The 24202-nt window shown below is 45.7% G+C and overlaps 1 protein-coding gene across 7 annotated transcripts in view; it reads left to right on the top strand.

Moving 5' to 3' along the window:
* LSAMP (limbic system associated membrane protein) overlaps positions 1–24202 on the top strand; it is a 1027179-nt gene that overhangs the window by 889937 nt on the left and 113040 nt on the right. For all 7 annotated transcript variants that reach the window (XM_071809255.1, XM_071809249.1, XM_071809234.1 and 4 more), the window contains one exon: positions 19602–19727. In XM_071809255.1, the coding sequence (XP_071665356.1) occupies positions 19602–19727 (126 nt within the window). The remainder of the gene's footprint in view (positions 1–19601; positions 19728–24202) is intronic.

Below are 24202 nucleotides of genomic sequence, written 5' to 3'. Positions count from 1 at the left end.
TTCCTCTGCAAGATACCACGTCTACAAAATACATTTTCTAAGAGTAGGCATAGAATACCAGACTGGTCTTTGCAAAAACACAACCCTGGTCAAAATGCTGGGCAGTATGTCTGACATCCTGGGCTGCTGCATTTGTATTGTGGCAATAACCAAAAGGCTCAAGTGAGACCCAGGCTACTGGTGTGTACTCACAGGACACAGAGATGGGTCAGTCCTTGCTCAAAAGACTTAGAAAAGAAGAAGAGGCAGGAGAGGGAGGAAAAGGGAGGGTAAAGAGGGATGAAACAAGTGTTTCAGAGCCATATGATGCTCATGGCGGAGTAAGAAGATAGGCCTCCTCACCACCAACCCAGTGTCCCACCAGTGGACCGCACAGCCACCTGCCTCAGCTGTGGTCCCCTCTGTTCCCTTGGGTAAGTCACATTGCCTCTAAGGTGCTTCACGTACCTTTCCTGTGACACAGGGATCATGACACCAGCCCTTCTCATGAACTTTTACTGTGTGATAGAGTATCCCGTATTTCCTGAGAAAGAGATGCTCTGGACACAGTCCTGAGGTCAGCGCTTCCTCAGCCTAGTGAGCTTGAGTGGAAATTGTAATGGGTGTACCTTCCATACACATGTACCTCCTCAGCTGGGCAGAGAGGCTGTCTGAAGTGAAATTTTCCTGCTTGCTTCCCAACTTGGCTCTACCCAAAGCCCTGCTTAGCTAGCAAGTGACACAGCCCTCTCACAGCCCTGAGCACTGCCACCAGGGCCAATGCCCAGGTGCCAGGACACTGTTAATGTCCTGTTATACCCACTCTGCCACCCTGGCATTCAGGAATTTACATGTGCATCCCAATGGCTTTCTTTTGTGGGAGGGAGCTCGTGCTAGGCACTGCAAAATGTCAGTGGGGTGCCTTCACAGAATCACAGAATGTTAGGGATTGGAAGGGACCTCAAAAGATCACCTAGTCCAATCCTCCTGCCGGAGGAGGAACACTTAGATGAGGCTACACAGGAAGGTGTCCAGGCAGGTTTTGAATGTCTCCAGAGAAGGAGACGATGCTCATTAGGGCATGCATGTGGTTAGAAGTGACTTTTTGTTGTGAGACAAGACATGCCCAGTAACCTTTCAAGGAGATGGGGATGCTTAAGTCTACCACAAGCCCCTACACATGGCACAAGACCCCCATGCTTGCTGCTTCATGTTTCTACTCCTGTTGCTGAGGGGCCGATAACTCAATACCCCAGCAGAAGACCAGGAACTGTGATACTTTTTCCTTTCTTCCCTGTAGCCGGTGAAAATCCATCACACCACCACATGGACATCCAAGCTCCAAAGGTTGCTGGCAGTGAAACAGCATATGTGGGGATGCATTTGCAGGCTTGTGCCTCTTCTGTGACCCTCCTCACCTGTGCTCTTCTTACTGTGTTTTTCAAGAACATCCTTTTAAGATCAATTATACAATTACTTCTCATTCACCTGTTTGGTTCTGCCTTCCCCATGCCTTGTCCCCTCTGCCAGCCTCCAGTATCTTCTGCAGCTGTCATTACGTGTTTCTTCACCAAATAGTCCTTATTCCTGTCATTTCACTGTCAAATCTGTGAGTACAACTCTGACATGTAATGGCAAGTACTGATTCCTGGGAATTCCTCAATTTCCAGCCTTTTCTCTAGGTAAACAGATCTGCTCAAAGCTTTCTGTGTCCTTCAGCTAAGATAGTGCTGCACTGTGCAGCTTGGATTGCTGGGTGTGACAGAGCACCGTGCAACTTACCATCAATTTTTATGGTTTCTCTTACCTTATCTCAGTAGCAACTTTTTTGTCTGTAAGCAGCCTTGCTCCCCAACCCACCCTTCTAGTTCCTCATTCTCTCTGGCTGCCAGCAGCATTCTGACAGGAACCTAACTTGAGCTTTCTCTTTCTCACAAACCCTCTCTGCTTCAAAAAAAACCCAAACAAAAACAACCAAAAAACCCCACTCACCTTTGTGGGGAAACCTGAAGAGCAGAAGAGATGGCCTGGCAGGTACCATCAGGACAGAAAAAAAAAGAAACTAACATGTCAGGTGTCTGGTAGAATAGAGCAGAATAGACTATTTCAGTTGGAAGGGACCTACGGTGATAATCTAGTCCAATTGCCTGACCACATCAGTGCTGACCAGAAGTTAAAGCATCTTATTAAGGACGTTGTCCAAATGCCTGTTAAACACTGACAGGCTTCGGGTGCTGATCACCTCTCTAGGAAGCCTGTTCCAGTGTCTGACCACCCTCTTGAAATGTTTCCTCACATCCAGTCTGAACTGCCTCTGGCATATGTTTGAATGATTCCCACATGTCCTGTCACTGCATACCTAGGAGAAGAGCTCATCACCTCCCTCTCCATTTCCCCTCCTCAGGAAGCTGTATAGGACAATGAGGTTGCCTTTCAGCCTCATTTTCTTCAAACTAGGCAAACCCAATGTCCTCAGCCACTCCTCATAGGACATTCCTTCCAGCCCTTTCACCAGCTCTGTTAGCCTCCTCTGAGGCATTCAAGGACCTTCACATCCTTCTTACATTGTGGGGCCCAGAACTGCACACAGCATTCAAGGTCAGGCCTCACCAACACTGAGTACAGTGGGATAATTGCCTCTTTTGACCGGCTGGTCATGCTGTGTTTGATGCACCCCAGTATGTGGTGGGAAGATGTGGTATTTCACTGGAGGGAGTGTGATAGATGTGGGTGGTCATCAAGGCCTCTTGGAGCTGGGCTGCAGGCTTCTTGCAGGCTCAGCTGACTACCAGGCTACCTTCTCACTCCTAGTTCCTTCACCGAGTTGTCTTCCTCCTTCAGGAAAACCAAACCTATTGTATTGTCAGGAGAGTTAAATTCACTATATGGTGCGTGTACCTTCGCCAGGAAATTACAAGGTGCCCTTAGAATGAGAAAGGCTGGAAGCCACCAGTTTAGGTCATTTAAACTGAGTTGCACGAACCCAAAGATCACAAGGGCATACCAGTAATTTCCCAGTAGGCCAAGCACAGCTTCTACTGTGCAAATGGTGAAGCGGATTATAGCTGCCCTCAACTTCAATAACAGTGCTACAGCCTGAGGGCACTACAGCTGATCTGATTTGGGGACCAGTCAGATCAAAATGGAGCTCGGCTCAGTGAGATCCCTGCTCTCATTTGATATGAAATTGGAGGCAGCCAACAGAGCTCTACCGCACAGCTCAGGGGACCCCAGTCAGGACAGCTTTGTCATGGCTGTTTGGCAGCTTACAAACCACCAGCCACATGAGACCTCTCGAAGAGGCCAGGAGTTTCAGGAGCAAATGGCAATATGTGTGTATGTGTGCATATGAGTATGTATCTATACATACATACACATTCTGAGTATGTGTATATTTTATACATATATACACACAGAGAGATATCCACATGTGATAGTTTTACACCTTATGTATTGTTTCTCTGCATGGAGTTGTCAAATGCTATGTATGTGTGCACACACTTCTACCCAAACTCTCTAAATATCCTGGGCTGTTTCAAGCCTTCAGTGTTTCACTCAAGCTGAAAAAAAGTAGCTTCTCCACTTGTGTGGCTGAGTCAGAATTTCTCCCTGTTTGGAGGAAATACCTCTGATACTTCTCTTGGAAGGAGGTGTGTGAGTTTTTTTCTTCCTCCTTCCTTCCCTGCCCTCTGTCCAAGTTTGGGCATCAGTGGAGCATGCAGCAGAAGAGGCCATGTGTACTGGTTTGACTGAAAATGGGTTAATTTTCTTTTTCATAGCTGGCACGGTCATTATTTGGACATAGATTGAGAACAAGAGATAACACCCTGGGACAGAGTTAATGTTTTTAATTGCTCTGGTCTGAGAGCCAAGGCCTCTCAGCGCTCTGCCACAGGTGTGAGGCAGCTGGGAAGTGGGGCATGGATGGGGCAGAGCTTGGCTGTCATTCAGATTGATCAATAAGAATATTCCATGCCATTAGCACCCTGCTTCATATTTAAGGAGAGTCGGGATTTTCTGGCTAGCCTGAGAATGGTTTGGAGTCAGGACAGAGACCTATTTGGGGGAGTTCTGTTTGGGAGTTTCTTTAGTTTGGCCTTTTGCCATCCTGCCATTTTGCAGAGGTCTCTGGGCCTTTCTGCCTTTTCCTCTCTTCTCTCTCCGGGATTGGCTGTTCAAGACCAGGTGCTACATCCTGGGACTGACTGCTCGGTGTGGATGGAGTTTGTGAGGAATTGCACTGAGTATCTTTTTATTTTATATGCTATTTCCACTTTATAAATATTATTAGTAGCATATTAATGTTATTTTGTTGTTTTATTAAACTGCGTTTATCTTGATCCACAAGTTTCTCCCTTCCCTTTCAATTCTCTCCCCTATTCAGGGGCGGGGGGGGAAAGTGAGTGAGCGGCTATCATGGTTATATTGCTAGCTTGGGTTAAACCACAACAGCATGGGAGGAATGAATCTTGGAGCAGGTGGTGTCCTTCTCTTTCTGGTGTGATGCCCAGTGGTCGGTTGAGATCAGCTCCTGGCAAGGAAGGGTCAGTGGACATGTCTCATCACATAAATCTTTGGATGGCTACAAATGAGGTCACAGGGAGTCTCAGGTTGCTTTGGAAATCAACCTCTGCAACTCCTATGCTCTGTGGCTGATAGGAGAGAGTTTTTGGTGGGCGTTGGCCATCTTCCATGAGCACGGGGGTTGCACGAACTCCTGTGTGGGGAATGGTGAGCGAGGGGAAAGAAGGGAAGGGAGTGATAAGGTAGATGTATTTCTCAAACAGCTGGGGCACATGCTGTTCAGTTTTGGAAGTTTTAATAGCAGGCGGAGAGAAAGAGTATATTTACCCCTTGTCTGGGTGGCTCCAGGCTCTGTGTTCTACTGCCTGGGAAGCGAGTGAGGGCATCATACCATTAGCTTTCCCTTTCCTCAGTCACAGGAGTTCTGGGGGATGGCAGCAGCCTGTGAGCTCCTCTTGTAAGAAATGCATAAGATCCTTTACCAAGTTAGTGACAGTCTCCTTAGCTCTGCAGGAAAGCACCTTAGCGCAGTGCTTTCCTGGTGCAGCCATCCAAAGCTGTCTGCATCTCAGTGCCTGCTTCCATCTTCAAAGTGAGCAGAGGGCTTTATCTCCTTCCCAGCTTTCCATCACAACACTCCTCTGTACCAGAGCTGCGGTTTCCATCTCTGCTTTCCTTCATGTTCCCTCAGCCCTGTGATACTGATCGTGCTCCATGGCCTTTGCCTCCTGTCACACTCAGGGTATTTGGCTACTCGTTCTCAACATTTTCCTTCAACATGTCAAGGGATGGCCCGAGGCACGGAGCACTACACAACAGCATGTGTCTGCCCTTTTCCCCCTGGGTCCCGGCAGGCCTCTGCTCTGCATTTTCCCTTCTTGAACCAGGTCTCTGTCTCTGTTGATCTTTTTACATTCTGCAGCACGACTGGGTGGACAGCTTGAATCCAAAATGAGCTTTCCTGCCCAGCGTGATGGGGAAGCACCTCTTCTTCCCTGTTGTCACTACTTCCCTCCTGAGGTAACTAATGAATTGCTCTGAGTCTTTAAATGGGCTGTTATTTCTTCCGTCCATCAGCACTCTCTCACTCTTGACTCGCAGTGCAGCTTCAGCTTCAGTGAATTTATTGGCATGACAAGGTACACAGGTGATGCCAAAGTTGACAACTTAATTCATCAAGTGCTACTGTCTTTCTCTCATCTGCACTCTTCTGTCACTGCTTTCCTCTTTCCCTCTCCTCAGATCTCTTTTCTTTCTGTCCATCTGTCTTTCTCCTTCTGTCTGTCTGTCTCTCCCTCTCTCCCTCCTTCTCCCTCTAATAGTCTCCCCAGGTGATAGTTAGCTATCTCACACTCAAGACAGTCTGTCTCTCTTGACAAACGGAGCCGTCAATCAGAGTACTCACCAGAGAGAGAAAGGAATTGGTCTTTACAGCACGTTGGATGTTTTCTTGCCTTTGCAGCATGTGTGGGGATGGAGGCCGAGGGCAACAGTCTTCAACTTACAGAAGCCGCATTTGCTTCAGGGTTGGTTTGGGACTCCAGAAGAGCAAACTGTTGTGTCACAGGGACAGAGGAAAGTAGCAAAGCTCATCAACCCCAAGTGCGTATAGGCAGGTAGAAATATCATTTAAGAAGAAATCCAATGTCTTGACAAAGCCCCCTCAGAGGATAAAGTCTCTGTTAAACAGAGTAGCAAATGATCTCTCCTTCTCACCCCCCAATCCCATAATCCTTTGTATATATGGCTATTGCCAACGTATATAAAGAAAGAGACAGATCCCTCAGGTATCTGTCAGCACTAGATACAATCTACCCAGGACAGTGTATGTGTGGCATTTAATCCTCCATACATCAAGCGTATGCCCAGGATATTCTGTCACACTGTATTTGCACTGCATCCCTTGTGCCTATTTGTCTTGAGTGTCTGTGCCCGATGCAGTGGCAGGTTGATCCATCGTGTGATGCCATCTGTGTTATATCTCTGCTTTTCCTCAGACTTTGGCAGAGTTTTCATCACTGCGTCCTGATGCAAAGTTCCTTTATTTTTTTTATTGCTCTTTGTAGTTTAAGGAAATCAGTTTTGCAGACTCCAGTATATCATGGCCATCAGAATGGAAAGTGTATGAGTGTATCCTTATCATCCATCAGTATCCCTAACTATATAGATTACACTTCTGTTGCTTTTCAGTTTGCACAATGTTTTGTGGGTCCTACTTTTTCCCTTCAGTTTGTGAACTGCCTGGCTGATTCTCTCCTCCTTTGCATTCCCATTCATGTAAAAGAGCATTTTATCTTATACCAGCAGTGAAGAATCAGGCCTGTTTTGTTTACTTGTCAATGGGTCTGCTTGAATTTGCCCTTTTTGCTGTGCCAAGGAACTTTGCAGTACAATAATTTGTCATAAGGAACTCCCTTTAGCAGTCTGAGGGTTTGCAGATATTCCTCCCCTACTCCTTATACCTGTTAGAACTGTAGATGGTAAGGCATTGAGTACCAGTCAGTGGGGATGCCACACATCTTGCACACAGTACTTGCCTAAAAGTGAGAAGGGGAATGGAGCCTTAGAAAGGTGGAGTCACTTACTCAAAGTTATAGCACAAGTGTGTAGCAGATCAACCCCTGAACCTGGAGTATAAGACCTACCAAATCCTTCAAAAAGTCATTCCTCCCTTCATTTTTTTGGTAGTGTTGCTTACCTTGCTAACAGTGATATTACAGGTGCTCAGATGTGGATGTGCTGTTACAACAGGAAGACGTGGCTTATGCTTTCCATTGGACTTAGCTTTTGATCCTCTGCTGTGTTGAAAGTATTTGCATTTTTTTATCAGTGTTCTTTGTTGATCAGCAGGAGAGATCAACTCATTCCTGCTCTCCAGCCAGTAGCACTGGATTTCTGTGGTGGGTAGCATTTGCTTGCAGAACATTAGACGAAAGTTGTCTGTAAAGCTGCTGTCCCACTCAACATAAAGGTGCTGGCAACCTTTTCCAAATGTAACCTCATCCCCCTGAATGGACAACGTCTACTTATTTCTTCTCAGTTAGATACGCGCTGTTCCAAAACTTATTACAAAATTTTACTGCTTCTTTCTTGTAGGAACCTGCATTTATAGCTAACCCTGGGCATATGACAGCTGGCATCCTCCCGGCCTCTCAGACCAATTTGGGTGGAAATTGAGTACCTAAGGCTCTCATCCCCTGTATTTCTCTGCAATCCCAGCATATAATGCACTAATTGCCTGAGTTTGCTAATGCTGAGAGAACATTGAAAAATGTCAATTTTGAAGAGGGCAGATTTGAGCCCCACTGCGGGAAGAGGGGCAGACAGTGTTTTTATGTTTCTTGCTAAAACTGCAGGCCACAGGGAATAAGCCTTATGCCTGGCAGCCTGGGAGAGATTCTTCTTTAATTGAAATGGCACCAATAATGTGTTAACAGAGCAAAGCTCTTGGAATCCATCCCTCCCCTCCCCTGCTGTTGCTTGCATGTATACAGCAGATCTTTAGCACACAGCAAAGCTTGAAAAAGGGAATGGTGGGACACTTCCAAGATATCAAGGTGCTGCTGCACGTGGCTGAACCAAAACAGAGCGCTGTCTTTTGGTAGGGAACCTTGGACAGCAGAAGCTCTCCTCCCCAAGAAACATTGGCTCTCAGTTGGTTTGTGGGAAGGGGATCACCACAATCACATCTCAGCTCTAGCCAGCTGCTTACTTTGTTCGAAGACACCTTTATTTCAGGAGTACTGTATTTGTTTTTTCCTCTTTCCTGCTGGATCAGACTTAGGTAGATGGGCATTTCTGGCAGAAGGGATTCTTTGCCTTGAACTCTTTGGCTTTTCCTTCTCTTTAGCTGATGATAACACCCTGGCCTTTAGAAAACACGCTATTGCAGCTATCACCAAGCTCAACAGTAGCTAACAATTGAAGGTCTCACAGCTGGCATTTCATAACTGCGCATGCTGGGGAAGGCCACCATCTGTGGATCCAGCAATAGTGACAATGCAGGAATGTGCTGAGCAGCCCAAGCTGAAAAAAATGTGGAGTTGCACTTTCAGTCTTTTTCATACTCAAAATTTGCAGTTTTTTGGAGATGGGGATCTGTTTCAGGTTTGTTTTTGCTTGAAACGTTTTTGGTGGGGCTTTCAGCATCAGAAAAGGCAGCTGCTCTCTGCTAAGACATTAGCGTTCTGATTTCTGATCCAACTACTTGATGAAACAGCTATGGTGGCTTATGTTATAGATTGTCTGGCACTTGCTGAATTGGACAAAGTGAATCCTCTTGTTGGGGAAATAGCAGTGTTTTCTTACCAGGCTGCTGTCCTAGGCCATGAGTTGAAGAGTTATAGATCAAGGAGAGTATACGGTACTTTACACTCTACTCTACTCTACACTTTACACTCTTCTCCAAATTGGTGCACTTAGCACAAGAGTGAATTATATCCAAAGCATGTAAAGGTCCAAGTATGGAATTATTAGCTTTGTTCTTTGTACTTTTGACTGGAAGCAAACCCAGCATTTCCAAAATGCTATGCTAGCTTTCTGTGCCCCTAGAAGCCTGAAAGCAATCTTGAAAGGTGGTTACAGCAATCTGTCCCTCTCCATTTTGCTCGTTTCAGTGCTTAAGGAGGAAAGCCTCCTAATACAAGATGTTCTATATGTACCACATACATTTGATTTGAGGGAGAGGCTTGTCACTGAGAAGTTGTCTTGCTCACTTGAAACTCAGCCAGATCCTTAGGTATGTGGTATGCACAAGACACTTAAGGTGTTGCATTCACCACCCTGTGGCTTATTGCAGAGGCTGTAGGATAAATGATGGGCAGCCAAAGAAAACTGAGAACAGGGTTTGGAGAGAGCTGTCTTTTTAGACTGTGTGTGGATGTCCATCAGGTGATTTGTGAAGGCCATTCTGTTGGTTGTACCATCTGTCTCTAATGAGCTGAACATAAGCAACACCATAAGATCTGAAAACAAATGAACAAGCAAAAACTTTGGCTCTGTTTCTCCTGTATGTAAAGCTATGATGGACAACGTTGTCTTCATCCAGAGTGGGGTGTTATCTGAAATTAACTTTCTTACCTGCTTGTCTGATCAAGAAAATCCCAGTCATCTTCCTAACACACAGAAACCCTCTCTGAACCTGCACCTCTTGCCCTGAGATGACATAGGCTTTTCTCTGTGCTGTCTTCCCAATCCTGGCCTGTGATCCTTAGTCTGCTTCCCAAAGAAAGAGGTAACAGGCAGGAGTTAAGGGTGGCTGGGACTCAGTTAAAAAAAAATGTAATATTGCTTTTTTCTCTCAACTAGCTAACAAAGTGGCCCTGTTCTGGCTGCTACATTTCCTTGAAGCCATCACCCATTCTTGCTGTATAAGAATTTGTCCAAAGGCCACTAGCATTGAAGAAGGAGCTCCCTGGGCTCTGAATCAAGTCCTGGAAAAGCTGCATATTATGACTCAGCTGCTTAATGTTTCTGTGAAAAAGTTTTTCCTAACGAAATTCTCAGAGACGTCTTTGGAGGACCTGGACACTAAGGACAACTTTTCTCACAGAATTTCTCTTCCAGGATGGCTGATTATATCTGCAGAACAAAAGATTTTGTATTGTTTCAGTCCCATAAGTAAATAAGTAAAAGATGGTCTAAGGGAATATATAAACACACTTGAACCAAAGACCAAAAGCTGTGTACATCTGTAGTCCTTAAAGTGTTTGGGATTAGGCAGCATTCCAAGGGTTAATCCCTGGGGATTAGCATGACAGGCACTTCTGTTGTTGTTTACACATGTCCTGTGAAGAAGGCTGTGTTTTCACAGCAGGCCTCTCTAGGAGGGTTAGCTAAAAAGCACTTGCAGTCAGTTTTACAGGCAGAAAGAACCGAAGCAACACAAGTGGCAAATGCGTAGAGCTGTCCTTTAAAGAGATGAACCATGGATAAGTGGATCACTGCAGTCCCAGCATAAATTTGATATGTTAATAGAAAAGAAAAAGAAGTTTCGTAGCAAGGAACCAATATTTCATATCCAGAGGTTCAGGTGATATGGAGCTATCAAGCATGTATATGGCTTGTGCTTTGTGCTTTCGTTTACATGCAGCTGAGAACCTGCTCTTCTAGGCTGCATCAGAATCTGCAAACACAGGTTCATGACCTTGTGCTTGGTGGGGGACAGCAAAAAGTCAGATGTGGGTGAAGTGCTATCAGCACCAGGCCAAGGCTGGGGCTCTGCTTTGGAGCTGGAGGTGATTTAGCGTGAAAGGCTGGGATCTGGGTTTAAAGCTGAGGTGCTGGGTTAGGAGCAAGAGTGACACTGCTTTTACCCCTGTCCCACAACATCACATCCATGCACTGTAAAACCAGGTTGGCTTGAGATGTAGCTATTTTTTTCTCACTATTTCTCAGGAAGTGAAATAATTTCTCTCTTGACAATTTCATGGAGACAAGTTGAAAAAAAAAAAAGGAAAAGAAAATCAGTGAGAATGAGTATATGCATTAGATTCCAATTTTGTGCTGATTTTCCAGCAGCTCATGGGTGGGGCAGTCTAACAGGTTTACATTCCATGCTGGTCTCTTCTGAGAAACAACATACTGGAAGTATTTCCCATGCAACTTTATGTGGAAAAATATTCCAGACACTTAACTGTGTATTGGATGAGGCAGAGCCTTGCTTTGGACAAAATGGTTCGGCTTGTCAGCTCTTACTCTCCAATGTGGTGAGCTCTGACATGCCTCCCAGCTCAGCAAACTGGGAGGCCTTTCCACATGGCTTTGACTTACAGACAGGATGCTGTCTGCTTCTCTGCTCCCAGTCAGCACAGTACGTGCAGTCCCCATCTGGATTTAAATACTTCCCTGCGTGGCGTCTCAGTGGGTGAGACTCAGCTGCACGGTGGGGGAAGCTGGCAAAGATGCAAGGCCCAAGCTAGCAGCCCCCATGCTTCCTTTGGCCCGGCCTCTCTTGGCATCAGCAGGGATGCTTGGAAGGAGATCTGCCATGCTGGGGCAAAGCAGTGTCTGGGCACACATGGACTGGGAACTACAGATCTCTTAAGCAGTTTCCATGCTCTGTCTGGGATAGACCCTTTCCCTGAAGGCCACCAGGGATGGATGTGGCAAGGCACCTCCTTTCAGATGACAGAAAGAAGCGATTTTTACACCTTGTAAAAACACTGTAGTGTATTTTGAGAGGTTTTTGGTTCCCAGAGTATTAAAAAACAAAACTAAGGCTTCAACATTTGCCTCTATTTCACTAAAAGCTTTAATGCCGAGAGAGGCACTAGCAGGGTGAAACAAGCCTAGCAAAGCAGAAGGTCAGAAGGATGTTTCAGAGTCCACTCTCTTTAATGAAGTTCAAGTGCACTCTGTGCCCTCCTGCCCTGGTGACAGCTTTGCCTCCCTCTGGCTGAGGCCGTGGCGTGAATCAGACTATAAAAAACACATCTTGGGTATCCAGTCGCATTTCGTCTGCACAGTGCTTCAGAAACATTTGCGTGCCACATCCCAAAGGCTGTCTGGATTTTATTTTCCAGACATCGGCTTGCTCCCTCTGCAGACCTGAGCAGCAACAAGCTGTTTCTTGTTAGGGTTGTAAAGAGCTATGATTAGCCTGCTGCACACATAAGAGGGAAATTAAACCATTTAGTTGTGTTTAGCAGCTCAGCCCCTTCTTTAGGCCCTCTCTCCCCACTAAACACTTTGACTAAACAATGACTAATGAGGCCAATTTGCTGTCAATTAATTGCCCCCGGAAAGGACCCCTAATTGTGGTGAGCAAGGTGGCAGCTCTGAAGCATTCAAGAACCATATGATGGTCAGCGTCCCCCCCACCTCTGCCTTGGGGCTTATTAGAGTCTTTGTGTTTGTTGCAAAGTGCTGTTAATTGGGAGCTGGGGACAAGGAAATGAGAACTCTCGAGGCTAATTGATAGGCACCTGCAGAGGGCTTTAGTGGCTGCAAAGTTCCTTTGACTTTGGAGAGAAGTCCTGATGTGTTCTTTTTGCTCTGAAAGCCAGGGTCTCCTGTGGATTAGTGGGTGGGAGTCTTATTTTTTCCAACAGATGGGGGTCCTAGTTGCCAATAGAGAGGAGACCAAACACTCTGGAGGAAGCAGCTAACTAATGAGGATTTATGGAAGGGGTTGTGGTGACTTTCTCCATTTGTATCCAAGGTGCCCTTCTTGGGACAAGGCAGTTAGAGCACTTAAATGGAGCTTATGGGCTTTCTTATTTTCAGTGCTATCTGCTTCTGTGTCTTGGAGGGATTAAATAGCTTTTGCTATATCTTAGGTCTGTAGAGTGGGAATAAGAACTCCTTTTTTTTAATGTATTTTGTGACTTATTGAGAAAACACCTGACTGTTAAACAGTCTTGTAATTTTAGACTGTGGAGTAGCTGCCCCACAGTATAAGACTGCGTCTAGAGGTCTTAAGCAAAGCTCTGTTTGTCCAAAGGGAGCAGTCAGACCATCTGACCGTGAACTTCATGTGAATGTGTTTACAGGGCTTAGAGCCATCTTCCAAGTAGATCTCCACACCCCTTTCTTCACATTTTTCATCCTGCCATACACAATTTGAGTTCCTAGTTCCGTGCTTCCTGCCCTTGTCTCACAAGCACACCCTCTTCCTGCACTGTGGTCCTGTGTGAAGCATCATGAAAATTAAGTGCAACCAGCGCAGGAGCCAGAAACTGCTGCCCCATGCCTATAATTACCCCTAGTGTATAAGTGCCATTTATGCTAAGCAGTAGTTCCCATTCCTATCACTTTGTGCCTGTGCCAAAGGTAGGTATTTGAACTGTTTGGGAGCTGTGGTGTGGCCAGTTCCAGTATAAACTAAGTTAGGAAAAGACCTCTAGCGTTGCTGGTTGTACCCTTCAGAAAACATGGCCTTGATGCTTTCTTGTTCCATCCCCCATTGCACTCCCGGAAAGGTGCTCAGGAGCTCGCCTCTCGGCTGCGAATTCGCATCTCTTAGGCTGACTCATCATGTGTCAGGGAAGGTCTAGATTGGATATTAGGAAAAAATTCTTCATGAAAGGGTTGCCAGGCACTGGAACAGGCTGCCCAGGGAAGTGGTGGAGTCACCATCCCTGGAGGTGTTTAAAAGGCGTTTAGACAAGGTTCTTAGGGACATGGTTTAGTGCTAAAGTTAGGTTAGGTTAGGTTATTGTTTGACTCGATGATCCCGAGGGTCTCTTCCAATTGAAATGATTATATGATTTACTAGGAGATTAGGACTGTAGCACCACCCCTTACCTACTTCCGTAGCCTTGAATGATAAAGCCGATCCAGTCATCCCACACGATCCCAGGCAGTATCTCAGGAGGAGTTTTGAGCTCTGGAAGGTTTTGGTCGTAAAAGGCAAGGATAACAACAGCAGATGTTTGCATGTTCTCTTGTTTGTGGCTTCCTGGCTGCCTCCCGTATGCGGCCCCTGGTTTGTAATAACTGCTATAGCGGGTGTTTTTGAGACACGTTAATGTTTTGTGGAAACAAATCACTTGCTTTCATCTCGAAAGCAACAGTGATTGCGCTGGGGGAGTGTGCTCTATTTTTCATGTCTCAGTCTTTCTTATTATTTAAATTAATGTGAGTTGCAGTTGTCATGAAAGTGAAGGATTGATGGCAATTAACTAGAACGGGCTTGATGCATGCAGGTTCTGCACAAGCCTATCCTACTTAGCTCTGTCACCGCGTCTTGCCTGGGACTTGAATTCCTGCACCAGCTCTGCCCTTGCACCCCTCCTGCCCTGCAGCGCCCCCCCAGCTCTCCCGTCCCAGGGTGCCCTACAGCATCTCTGCCCTTGCCCTGCTCTTGCCTTGCAGCCCTGCTGCTCTTCCAACGCGATCTTCTCAAGGAAAATGGCTAGTGGTTACTCTGGGGTTTGTTATTTAATATCAATGACATGTAAGATGAGATGCTGAGCTGGCATCAGGCTTATCCTGTAGATGTGAAATGTAGAAGAAACAAATTCGTGAGTTTCAAGCCGTTCTTTTCAGAGCTCATTTCCATCTCACCAGTATCTGTCCCTGGCGTGGGTACAGCATCCTGCCTCTCCGGGGATGGAGCAGTGGGGTACTACACTGTGTTTCCTTTCACATCGGTCTCTGCTCCCCACCCCATCCAGGGGGATCCTAAGTGCAGGGTAATGGATAAAACATATAACATGTACACTGAAAACGAGGAAAAAATCTGGTGATTTTATCTCTTTCAACAGTACCAGAAAGCCTGGCAGTGCTTTCCCATGGTCCCTGGAGGCAGAAGGGTCCAGCAGCAGTCTGGTCTCCCCTTGAGGGACCAGTTGTTAGGCTGAACATGAAAACACCCGAAAACATTGTTTAGCTGTAGTGCTTCCTCTGCTGTGGGTCTGCAGGCTGTGTTTTCTCCTGTGCTAATGGTTCAGAGAGGCCATAGGCAAAAGGGTTTTACAGTTGAAGGTCAACAAGAGATGGCTGGGCAAAAGGAGGCTGTGACACCCAGAAGATCCTGGTCCCAGGGGGTTTTATTCTCAGCAATCCTTCTTCCAGAAGTCTGGGAACTGTGAAAACATAACACAACCCACACATGGGAAAAAAATAATGAGGTCAAAGCTTCTCATTTTAAGACTGTCCTAAAAAGGTGCGTGCAAAGTAATGACAAGTGCCAAGAAGGCAATGCTAACTGTTACTGGTGCTGACAGTGTTGGCATTTTAACATGCTGGCCTGACACCCTGAAAATTAAAAGTCTCTGACTTTTTATCTGAGTGAAGTTGCTGTCCACTAAGATCCAGACATTTTTAATGCTAGCTGGCTTTGGATTCTAAGCAGGCAAAGCCAAACCAGATTTTAAATTTACAGGGACATCACTTCCTACCCTATTCCCTCTCCTCTCAGCCTTCCTTGCCCTTTGACCCAAGTGACAGCTGGAAGGAATGAACCATTATACTCCTAACAGGATTTCTGCTTTGGATACCCTTTTCTCCCTCATCTGAAACTGGCAAGCCAGATATGACCATCTGGACACATGCTTCTCCTCTTGGGCATTTGTTCGGCATGGTCAAATCTGTTTGTATTGCTGGGTATGCTTGATCCTCTGCAAACTAAAATGACTTGACGGCTTTGGAAAGTGGTGGGCTACACATGTCCTAACTGTAGCTCTGCTGATGGTGTCCCATCGTGGCTTTCACTGGTCTCTCTTCAATTGTTTTGGCTGGCACTGCGCAGCTCTGCTAGGACCTTGGACTGGCCTATAGCTCCATCTGCTAGTCCTGCTTGAGCTTACTCCTTCTCGGTTTGTTCCATGCCTTTTTTTTTTTTTCCTGATGCAAATGTTAAGCCCTTGAGGTTAAGATAAAATCTCCAAAATGTGGTCTAGCCACGTTTTTTCTCCTGGGCTCTGCTTACCCATGTTTACCAGCACACCGTGGAGAAGCTCTGCTGACACTCTGAAGTGACTGTCCTTGTGTCCTCAGATAGAGCAGTTGGGACACAACTCTTAAGGAAACAGTAGCTTCTGCTGTTCTTTCCCAGACTAAGCCCCTCTGTCCCCTCCAATTTGTGTTGGTCTCAGACCTGAAACACAGGATGTACTACAGGTAGTTGTGCTGCTGCAGGACTGAGGTGGCCCTCCGAGTTGCTTTGTTCCCTGTACTAAGAGTAGCAGTTTGGATTTCTGCACCAGAACTTGGAGGGCTCTCCCAGCCTGCAGCCCTGCTGGCTGAAGCAATGGGTCTGTCTGCCCTGAGCCATGAGACAGGGGACTTCCCTCTTCCAGTGGGACAGAAAGGACGAGGAGAAAGTGCTTCTGAGTCCTGCCAACTCAGTGCTGAACCGATCTCAGTGTGATGCTGCAAATTGCCTCTCTGCTTTGATGTGCCATGAAATGTGAAGCCACAAAGTGTCTCTTGGACAAGGCAGGGTATTTAATTTCCCAACTTGGGTATTTCCTTTTCACTGCCCTTTATGCAGTGTCAGGGTATTGTTTGGCAAAGGTATTTTCTTACTTTCCAAGACCACTGTATGATTGTTGTTTTGTACTGCCAGGCATTTGGTGTGCTGAATGGGTGCATGGTAAAGAGGGAGAAAGCACAAAATGGATCCGTAGTCAGTGAAACTGTTATGTACCCCTTGATATGGTGGTATCAAATTATTTGACAACATCAGAGTTTTCCAGCAATGCTTATTTTGTTTTGTTCTGTTGCCTCCTACCTCTTCCTACATGTACAGATACATTGTCAATGGCTCGCAGTGAATCACCAATGCAAAATATAGCAGGGCTTGTTTTTGTTGGGGGATTTTGCTTTGAGAGGAAGGGGTTGATTTTCTGCTGTGCTTTGCTTTACCCACTATTGTGCTGCCAGGGAGGTGTCCGAACTCTGAAATTCCATCTCTCTAAGGAAAAGGATCCTGGTGTGGTCAACCATTCCCTCAACACACCTTGCTTTGGATCAGCCATCAATTCTAGCTCTTGAGGAGCAAACCAGCTTCCAAGGTCCCTTCTCCTTCCTTCCTGATGCCGATTAGATCAGGTTGCTGAGGGCCTCATCCAGGTGAGTTTTGCATATATCCAGAAATGGAGGTTCCACCACCTCTCTGGGGAGCCTGTTACTGTCTTTGACCTCCCAAAAGTAAAAGCTTTTTCCTCCTATGAGTCAGAATCTTCCCCGCATTGCAGCTCATGTCTGCTGCCTTTTGCTGTTCACTGTGCACCTCTGAGAAATACCTGACTCTTTCTTCTCTGCACCTTCTCACTAGCTATCTGAAGACAGCAATAAAATGTCTCCTCAGCCTTCTCCAGGCTGAACAGATCCAGCTCTCTTAGGTTCTCCTTGTATGTCACATGCTATAGCCCTCTAACCATCGTGGGAGCATTCCAGTGGACTTGCTTCAGTATGTCAATGGCCACCTTGTACTGGGGAGCCCAAAACTGATGTAGTACTTCAGATGCTGTCTAATGAGCAACATATAAAGGGATATAATAACTTTTCTTCACTTACAGGGCTACACTCTTGCTAATACAACCCAGGATGCTTGGTCTTTGCTGCAAGGGCATACTGCTAACGCATGCTGAAACAGTGGGACCCCTGCATCTCCTGGACTGCTTGAGCCCAGCACTCTCACCCTTCCAGCAGATACCAGGGTGGCTTAAGTCCCTCACCAGGGACTGTCATTGTGAGGTTTCTTCTATCTGTCTAAAACAGTTCTTTGTCCACTCCCTCTTCTTAATCAAGTGGTTGGTAGCAGACACCAGCCAACAGGGTGACACTATGACATCCTCTGATCCTTACGCCAAAGATCCCAGCTAGTTCACCGCCCAGAGCTGGGTGCGCTCCAGCCATTCCTTTGCAGGGAGCACACCTCATTTCCTCACCTTACCAGCCCATCTCTCCTGAAAAGCCTGCATCCATCCTGCACAGCACTGCCAGTCCTGAGAGCTGCCCCACCACAGCTCTGTCATCCCAGTGGATTTACAGCACTGCAGATCTTTGTGAACATCCAATTCCTTCTGTTTTTTTCACCATGATACTTGCATTGGTGCACAGGCATTTTGAGATGGGCCCCCAGCTGTCCTGCTTTCACAAGGGGAGTGCAAAAGCCTTCCCTGTTGTGTTGGACCCCAGCTGCTTCCTCGCTGCCTTCTGTGCTCTCACTTCTCCCCAGATTATAGCAATCCTTCCCCATTGTGCCTAGCTTAAATCCCTCCTTGCCTAGGTGAGTGAATCTGTCAGGAAACACATGCCTGCCTCATTTGGTTCAATAGGTCCTGTTCCTGCTCAGGAACCGATGTTCCTCTGAGGGGATCCAATGGTCATAGGTGCTGAAGCATTGTCCATGACTTTGGGGCCTACAGAGAGGAGCTATTGAGCTGTACGTTGTAAGCAGTATTCCCATGAATCCAGCAACACAGCTGGAAGTGGTGAGTTGCTCTCTTCAGGCTTCATTTCCTTTTTGCCACCAGCTCGTAGGCAGCTTTGCCTCAAAAGGACCATCAGCCACTCCTGCCAAGGAGGGGGAAGGGGAGGCTGCTGTCTGTTTACTCTGTGGTAAGCAAAGCAGAAAATTATGTTGTTTCATTCCTCACTACACACAAATTTGGAAGCTGAAAATATTAAAAAAAAAATAAAAAAAGAAAATTCTTTTTTAGTCAAACTCCCTCACCACCTCCAGGGTGTGAATTGTGGAAACAAGACATGGATGTGAGTGAGGAGAGACCACAACAGTCTGGTCTGCTTGGAGGCTGATACACTGGCACGCTCCACACCTGCAGGTACCTGTTCAGGTTCCAGCGTGGTCACTTCGTTCCTGTGACATGAACTCAGTTAGCTTGGAAGGTCTTTTGAGGATCCTGAATGCGAAAGCCGTGGCTGGTCTTGTGAGTCTTTACAGATCCTACCATGCTTTTGGTGCTGTGGGGTGGTGAGGTGCCCTCAACCAGAAGCTGCCTGCTGTGGGCACCCTATGGGGGATCCCTCTTGGCCGAAAGATGTTGCAAAAACCTTCCTGCTGTCACCATTGTGCCTCCCCTCAGCTAATTCCTGTTAGCTATGGTGCGTGCCCCCACGTCTCACCTCGTCATGGCAGTCACAACAGAAATAAGCTTAGCAGCTCTCCCGTTCAATTCCCGCTGAACGTTTGGTTGTGTGAGCAGGAGAGCAGGGTCCTGCCTAGCAGCATGGGTTCTGTCTGCCTGTGGGAGGTGGCAATAACTAGTACACCCTCATGAGTCAGTACCTTGAGGCCTGGCTCCCTGCAGGAGGATGTAGAACTGTGTCTGGGACTGTTTGGAGTGTAAAAATTAATGGGGACAGTGCTTGAAGCCTACTGACTCCTTCCATGTAGCCTTGGAGCAGTGAGGCAAGTTCCTAGAGGTTATTTTATGAAGCTCCCCGAGCCTGTCCAAACATAAAGCATCGCAGTCGCAGCAAAGCCCATTTCTACCTGGAGATCCTTGAAGCAGCAGTACGTATTATTCTGGTATAATTTCAGAAAGCCAGGTAGAAATGAGGAGGGCAGCCTGTGAGAGCAGTCTGGAGTTACCTCTGGTTAATAGGTGAGTATGTTAACGAGTCAGACAGTTCACCTTCCAAAAATAGGGGTAATGAGGTCCAACTTTCTTCTGTCTCCACAGTTCCACCAAAGATCTCCAATATCTCCTCGGACATCACCGTGAATGAGGGCAGCAACGTGACCCTGGTTTGCATGGCAAATGGGCGTCCTGAGCCTGTTATCACCTGGAGGCACCTCACTCCAACAGGTAAGAGACCCAACTGGACTTGACTATGCTGATGATTTGTGAGCTGTACAGTAGTTTGCTTATCTTCCAACATCAATAGAAAATTTCAATAGTAATACAGACAGCTGTAAAAAAGTGGCAAGAATCTTAAATGCCCTGCAAGCTTGTTTTGCGATGTGATTTCCCAGGCATAACAACCAGGTTGTCTGAAGGAACAAATGAAATTACTTCAGTAGATTCTCTACAGAATTGGACCTGTAATTCTATTTAGCTTTGGTCTTCATCTAGTTGCCCCAATCTCTACTGCTGGTAATATACAACATGATGGTGGAGACAAAACACTGCTGGTGCCAGAGAGAGGGTAGAGGACTTCTGTTTAGATATTACATAGCAGAGGTTCTTTCTGAAAACCACAGAATTTGCTTGCCACTGATTTTCCTTAAAAGAGAGAGGCAAACAGTGGCACGGACAATTTTGTATTACTCTTGACTTGAGCAGATGGTCTTCCTGTGTCTTGTGAGGTGAGTAAAGAAGGCATTTGATCTGCAAGCTGAGTGAAAAGCAGGGTGGAGACGGAGTAGAGGAGAACTCACCAGCTTTATTTTGCTATCTAACTGTGCTTTCCACGCTCAAGGACGTGTCAAGCTTGGAAAGAATATCCTTTCAGTAGTCAGACTCCATGGTGTTAGCAGCTTGAGTTGCAAGGCAATCCTCACCCCCTGAAGATTTATCAGTAGGATGGGAAGAAGAGGTAGATTTCTCTTCCTCTGTATCATGCTCTTTGAGTAGAGAAGAACTCTTTACCTGATTTCTTTTACCATCAGATATTATTTCATCTGAAATGAGTGGGGAAAGCACCAATTAGCTCCATATGAATAGTCTTCTGTGATACTCCCATATATGCAAAAGGTTAAAGAGGGTTTGAAGTAGGCAGAGTACAAGCTTTCTGCATTTGCTACAGATAGTTAAGTGATCTACTGCAATTCAGCAGCCAGGGAAAGGCAGAGTATTGCAGAAAGAAGGTTGGAGAGAGAAAGGTAGAAAGACACATCAGAACAGAGCTCAATCCAAGAGCTACATCCAGAAGCCCCTGGATCTTGGGCCTGTAGTTCAGATTTGGGTTACTCAGATTTCCTGTCTCATCCCTTCAGCCGAACCAAAGTCCTCTTGAGTATTCATATGCATGAAAGCCAGACTTGCAGTTTGTATTTCTGGCACATTTCTTGGAATACCAAAAAAAGGAAGATGGAGAAAGACTGCTGGGAAGAAGTGAGAGAAGCAGAGCTGATGAGGGGAACACTGCTCCTCTGTGGTATCATCGTCACTACCTGACTTTCCTCTTCTGCTGTTTTCAGTATTAAGCATGAGCCTGCCATTTGCATATACAGGGAAAGATGACCTATTTTTTTCACCTTTAATTATGTATATAGAATCTTCTAGCTCTGGTATTTCTGCTCTTAAGATTTATTTCATGTGAAATCTTCCATCTTAGTGCTGCATCAATCTTTCAGTCTTCTATCTAACTCTTTGTTGTATTCAGGTAGGAGACTTTTCCTAGCTATTCTGTGAGCACAGCCTAACATTGTTCAAGTTAAGGGCGTTACAAGGAAACTAGCTTAAATCGTCATGAAAACTAAGGCCTGGTACACTTGACATGCATTGTTCAGAGCAGTAATAAGAAGATTCTTGTCCTGACGCATCACTTTGGCTGCATGTTCGTGCTCTGTGGGTTTTTTCCACTTGTACTGCCTGCTCTGTTGTATCAGGCACAGATTTCTTTTCTCCCTTTTAAAAAGGCTCCTCACAGCAAATCTTCATTCTGTCTGTCCCGTTTGGTGTGCAACAGAACTGGGGAATCCCATCCCCACTTTGAGTCCAGGGTCAGTTTTTCTTGGTCTGTTGTTCAGTTTTCCAGCATGCTCTTCACACTTTTTCTCCTGTGCTGTGTGTCTCAGAGTTGTTGCCTTGTTAGCCATCTCAGTGACCCCTTTCCAATCCATCCTCAGCCCTTCCCTCTTCAGTGAAGCTTGCCAAGCATCCTCTTCCTAACTGAGTAGAGCCAGGGATGAAGGGCAGGCAGTCCCCAGTCTGTCACTTCCATGTCTCACTGCTTGTTGTTCTCTCTCTTTTTCCCCATCTCAACCCATCTGTTATCTTTTACGAGCACAGAGGAGCTGCTTTCAGGCAGGCATCGAGTCTTTAAGCAACATGTAGCCCAATAAGGCACTTATCCCAAAATGGGGGACAGAAGGGCTTCTTTTACATGTTTTCCTTGAGGTTGACAGTTAATATAAATTCCAAATCTATTCCAGAGCTGTTGCAGTTAGAAACATGTCTTATCTTGGAATCTCCATTTTCCAGAACTGTATGGCATTTTGGCTCCCTTTATGCTAGTTTTGAAGACATCTGCTATGCATCAAAGAGCTATTTTAGATCATTGTAAAGGTTTCTAAAATATATCTCTCTCCTTGGATTTTTTTGTGGTTAAACTCGTGACTGCAGAACTGGAAGAACAAGCATTATTGAGCTTGTGTAGGAGGTTTTGAATGGACAGGTTGTGAAATTAAACCAGCATTGGGGGGCAAGAGGGCCAAATTACTTTTTCTTTGTTCAGTCTCCTCAAGGAGTTCATTAGTGAATTTGTCTGCCGTTTCTTTCATTCATTGACTCATCAATAGTGTTTGTTGGCTAATTACCTGAGTTAGGACCATAGAAATGATTTATTTCTTGTTGGCTGGGAAGTGGAAGATATAAATGCAAAGGGAAAGCAATGTCGCTACTTATGCAAAGAAGGCAGAGATGCATATGATAGTTCATTTAAATGCTGCTGGGCCTCAGGAGTGATCATAACCCACTCATATGCCTATCTGGGAAGTTTAAAAAATTGCTTTATAAAATGCTATATTGCTTCCTTTGCTGATACTTCAGTAAGAAATTGAATTAGGTGTTTTTCTCACATCAACTATAATTCTCAAAGCCCTGAAGCAACCCATAAGAAAAAACCCCTTTCCTTACCCTGTGTGACAGCTAAAGTGTGGCTGTGTTTGTTGACTGTAGTGGTAATACTTGGGAGGAAGGCAGGTAAAGGGAAAAATACTTTAATAATTCTGATAGCAAATGACAATACAGATCAGCTTTAATTTAATGAAAGCAGGGATGAAATTCCTTGGAACAATGCAAGTTCTTGCTCTCTACTTCCATTTCTCTTCAGATGATTGACTGATTGGGTTTTGACAGAGCAGATGCAGAGAATCAGCCAGACCCTTTTCTTCCTTATCCAACAGTCTGTTACGCTGTAGAACAGTGGCAACCTGGTCTAACTAGTTGTGGATAGTTTAATAGACATTGCCTGGGAGCACAAACAGTTTCATTAGGTCTCCTCCTCTAGCCAGCAGAGCTCTCATGAGATCTCCGACATGCAGCTTCCAGCAACAGACCAGCACCTCCCTGCTCAGAGTCCATTCCCCTTTCTGTCACTCACAACACGGCTGTGGGCTTATTAAGCCTGCCATGCCCTATGACTTTTGCCATCCCAGTTTGTGATGGTAAACCGTGGAAAAGACTGTAGCAGCCCTCTGAACTGGATTTATCAGGAAACTGTGCTTTGTTCAGTTAGAGTGGAGATGGGTATTGATGACGAATTCACACTTGTCAGCATTAGAAATCTTTCACTAGGGGGTATGCTATAGTCTCCCATCTGAAAGGGACAAAACCCAAATTTTCCCCTCTGTGAATCTGTATGAGGAGTGGGTGTTATCCTGTTATTTTCTTCTCCTTAATATTAACTCATAGCCTCCATGATCTGTGGCAAAAATATAGATTAGATTATTTTTTCCTTACTGAATGTAGCCCAATCAGATTTCCAGTAGTTGCACCATAGGCTGGACAAGGTCCCAGCACAGGTCATGTATCATTTATCATTCAGACACGTTCTGTGTGTGCTGCCACAGGCAGCCTACCCATCTATGGCTAGTTAAGTTAGCAGGTGCTCTGTTTTCCCTGTACAATGCACCAAGATAACAACTAACACAGCCAAGAAAATAATCCAGTAAGATAGTTTAGAGATGGTAGACAGTGCCTGCTTTGGAGCATATCTTAGTTTTGCTTCACATCTTTCTTGACGTTTATTTATTCAGGCTAATTCGTCTTTTTCCTACCCATAAGATGCTGAGATTATAGTCCAGAGGCTTTAACATTTATCATTCCTCATCTCTCCATGTTATTCAGACCCATGCTCAGTACCTGGTTGACTGAAAAAGGGCTTCCTGGGAAAAATAAAGATTCATGCATGTTCGTATTGTTATCAACAAACTCCCTCTCAATGGAAGCCCTAGAGAGTGCTCCCTCACAAATTGAGTTAGCAGCAATATGAACATGGACAGTTGTTGCAAGGTCTTTGCATTACCAGACATGTCGCTGCCAAGCCTGTTGACCGGGATGGGCAGAGCAACACAGAAGAAAAAGGCAGCTCCTGTCCTGAGGAGCTTGTACTCAGG

The sequence above is a fragment of the Patagioenas fasciata genome, chromosome 1 (genome assembly GCF_037038585.1).
Source record: "Patagioenas fasciata isolate bPatFas1 chromosome 1, bPatFas1.hap1, whole genome shotgun sequence".
Classification (NCBI taxonomy): domain Eukaryota; kingdom Metazoa; phylum Chordata; class Aves; order Columbiformes; family Columbidae; genus Patagioenas; species Patagioenas fasciata.
Note: the sequence above shows the minus strand (reverse complement) of the source record. Positions and strands in the feature narration are given on the sequence as shown.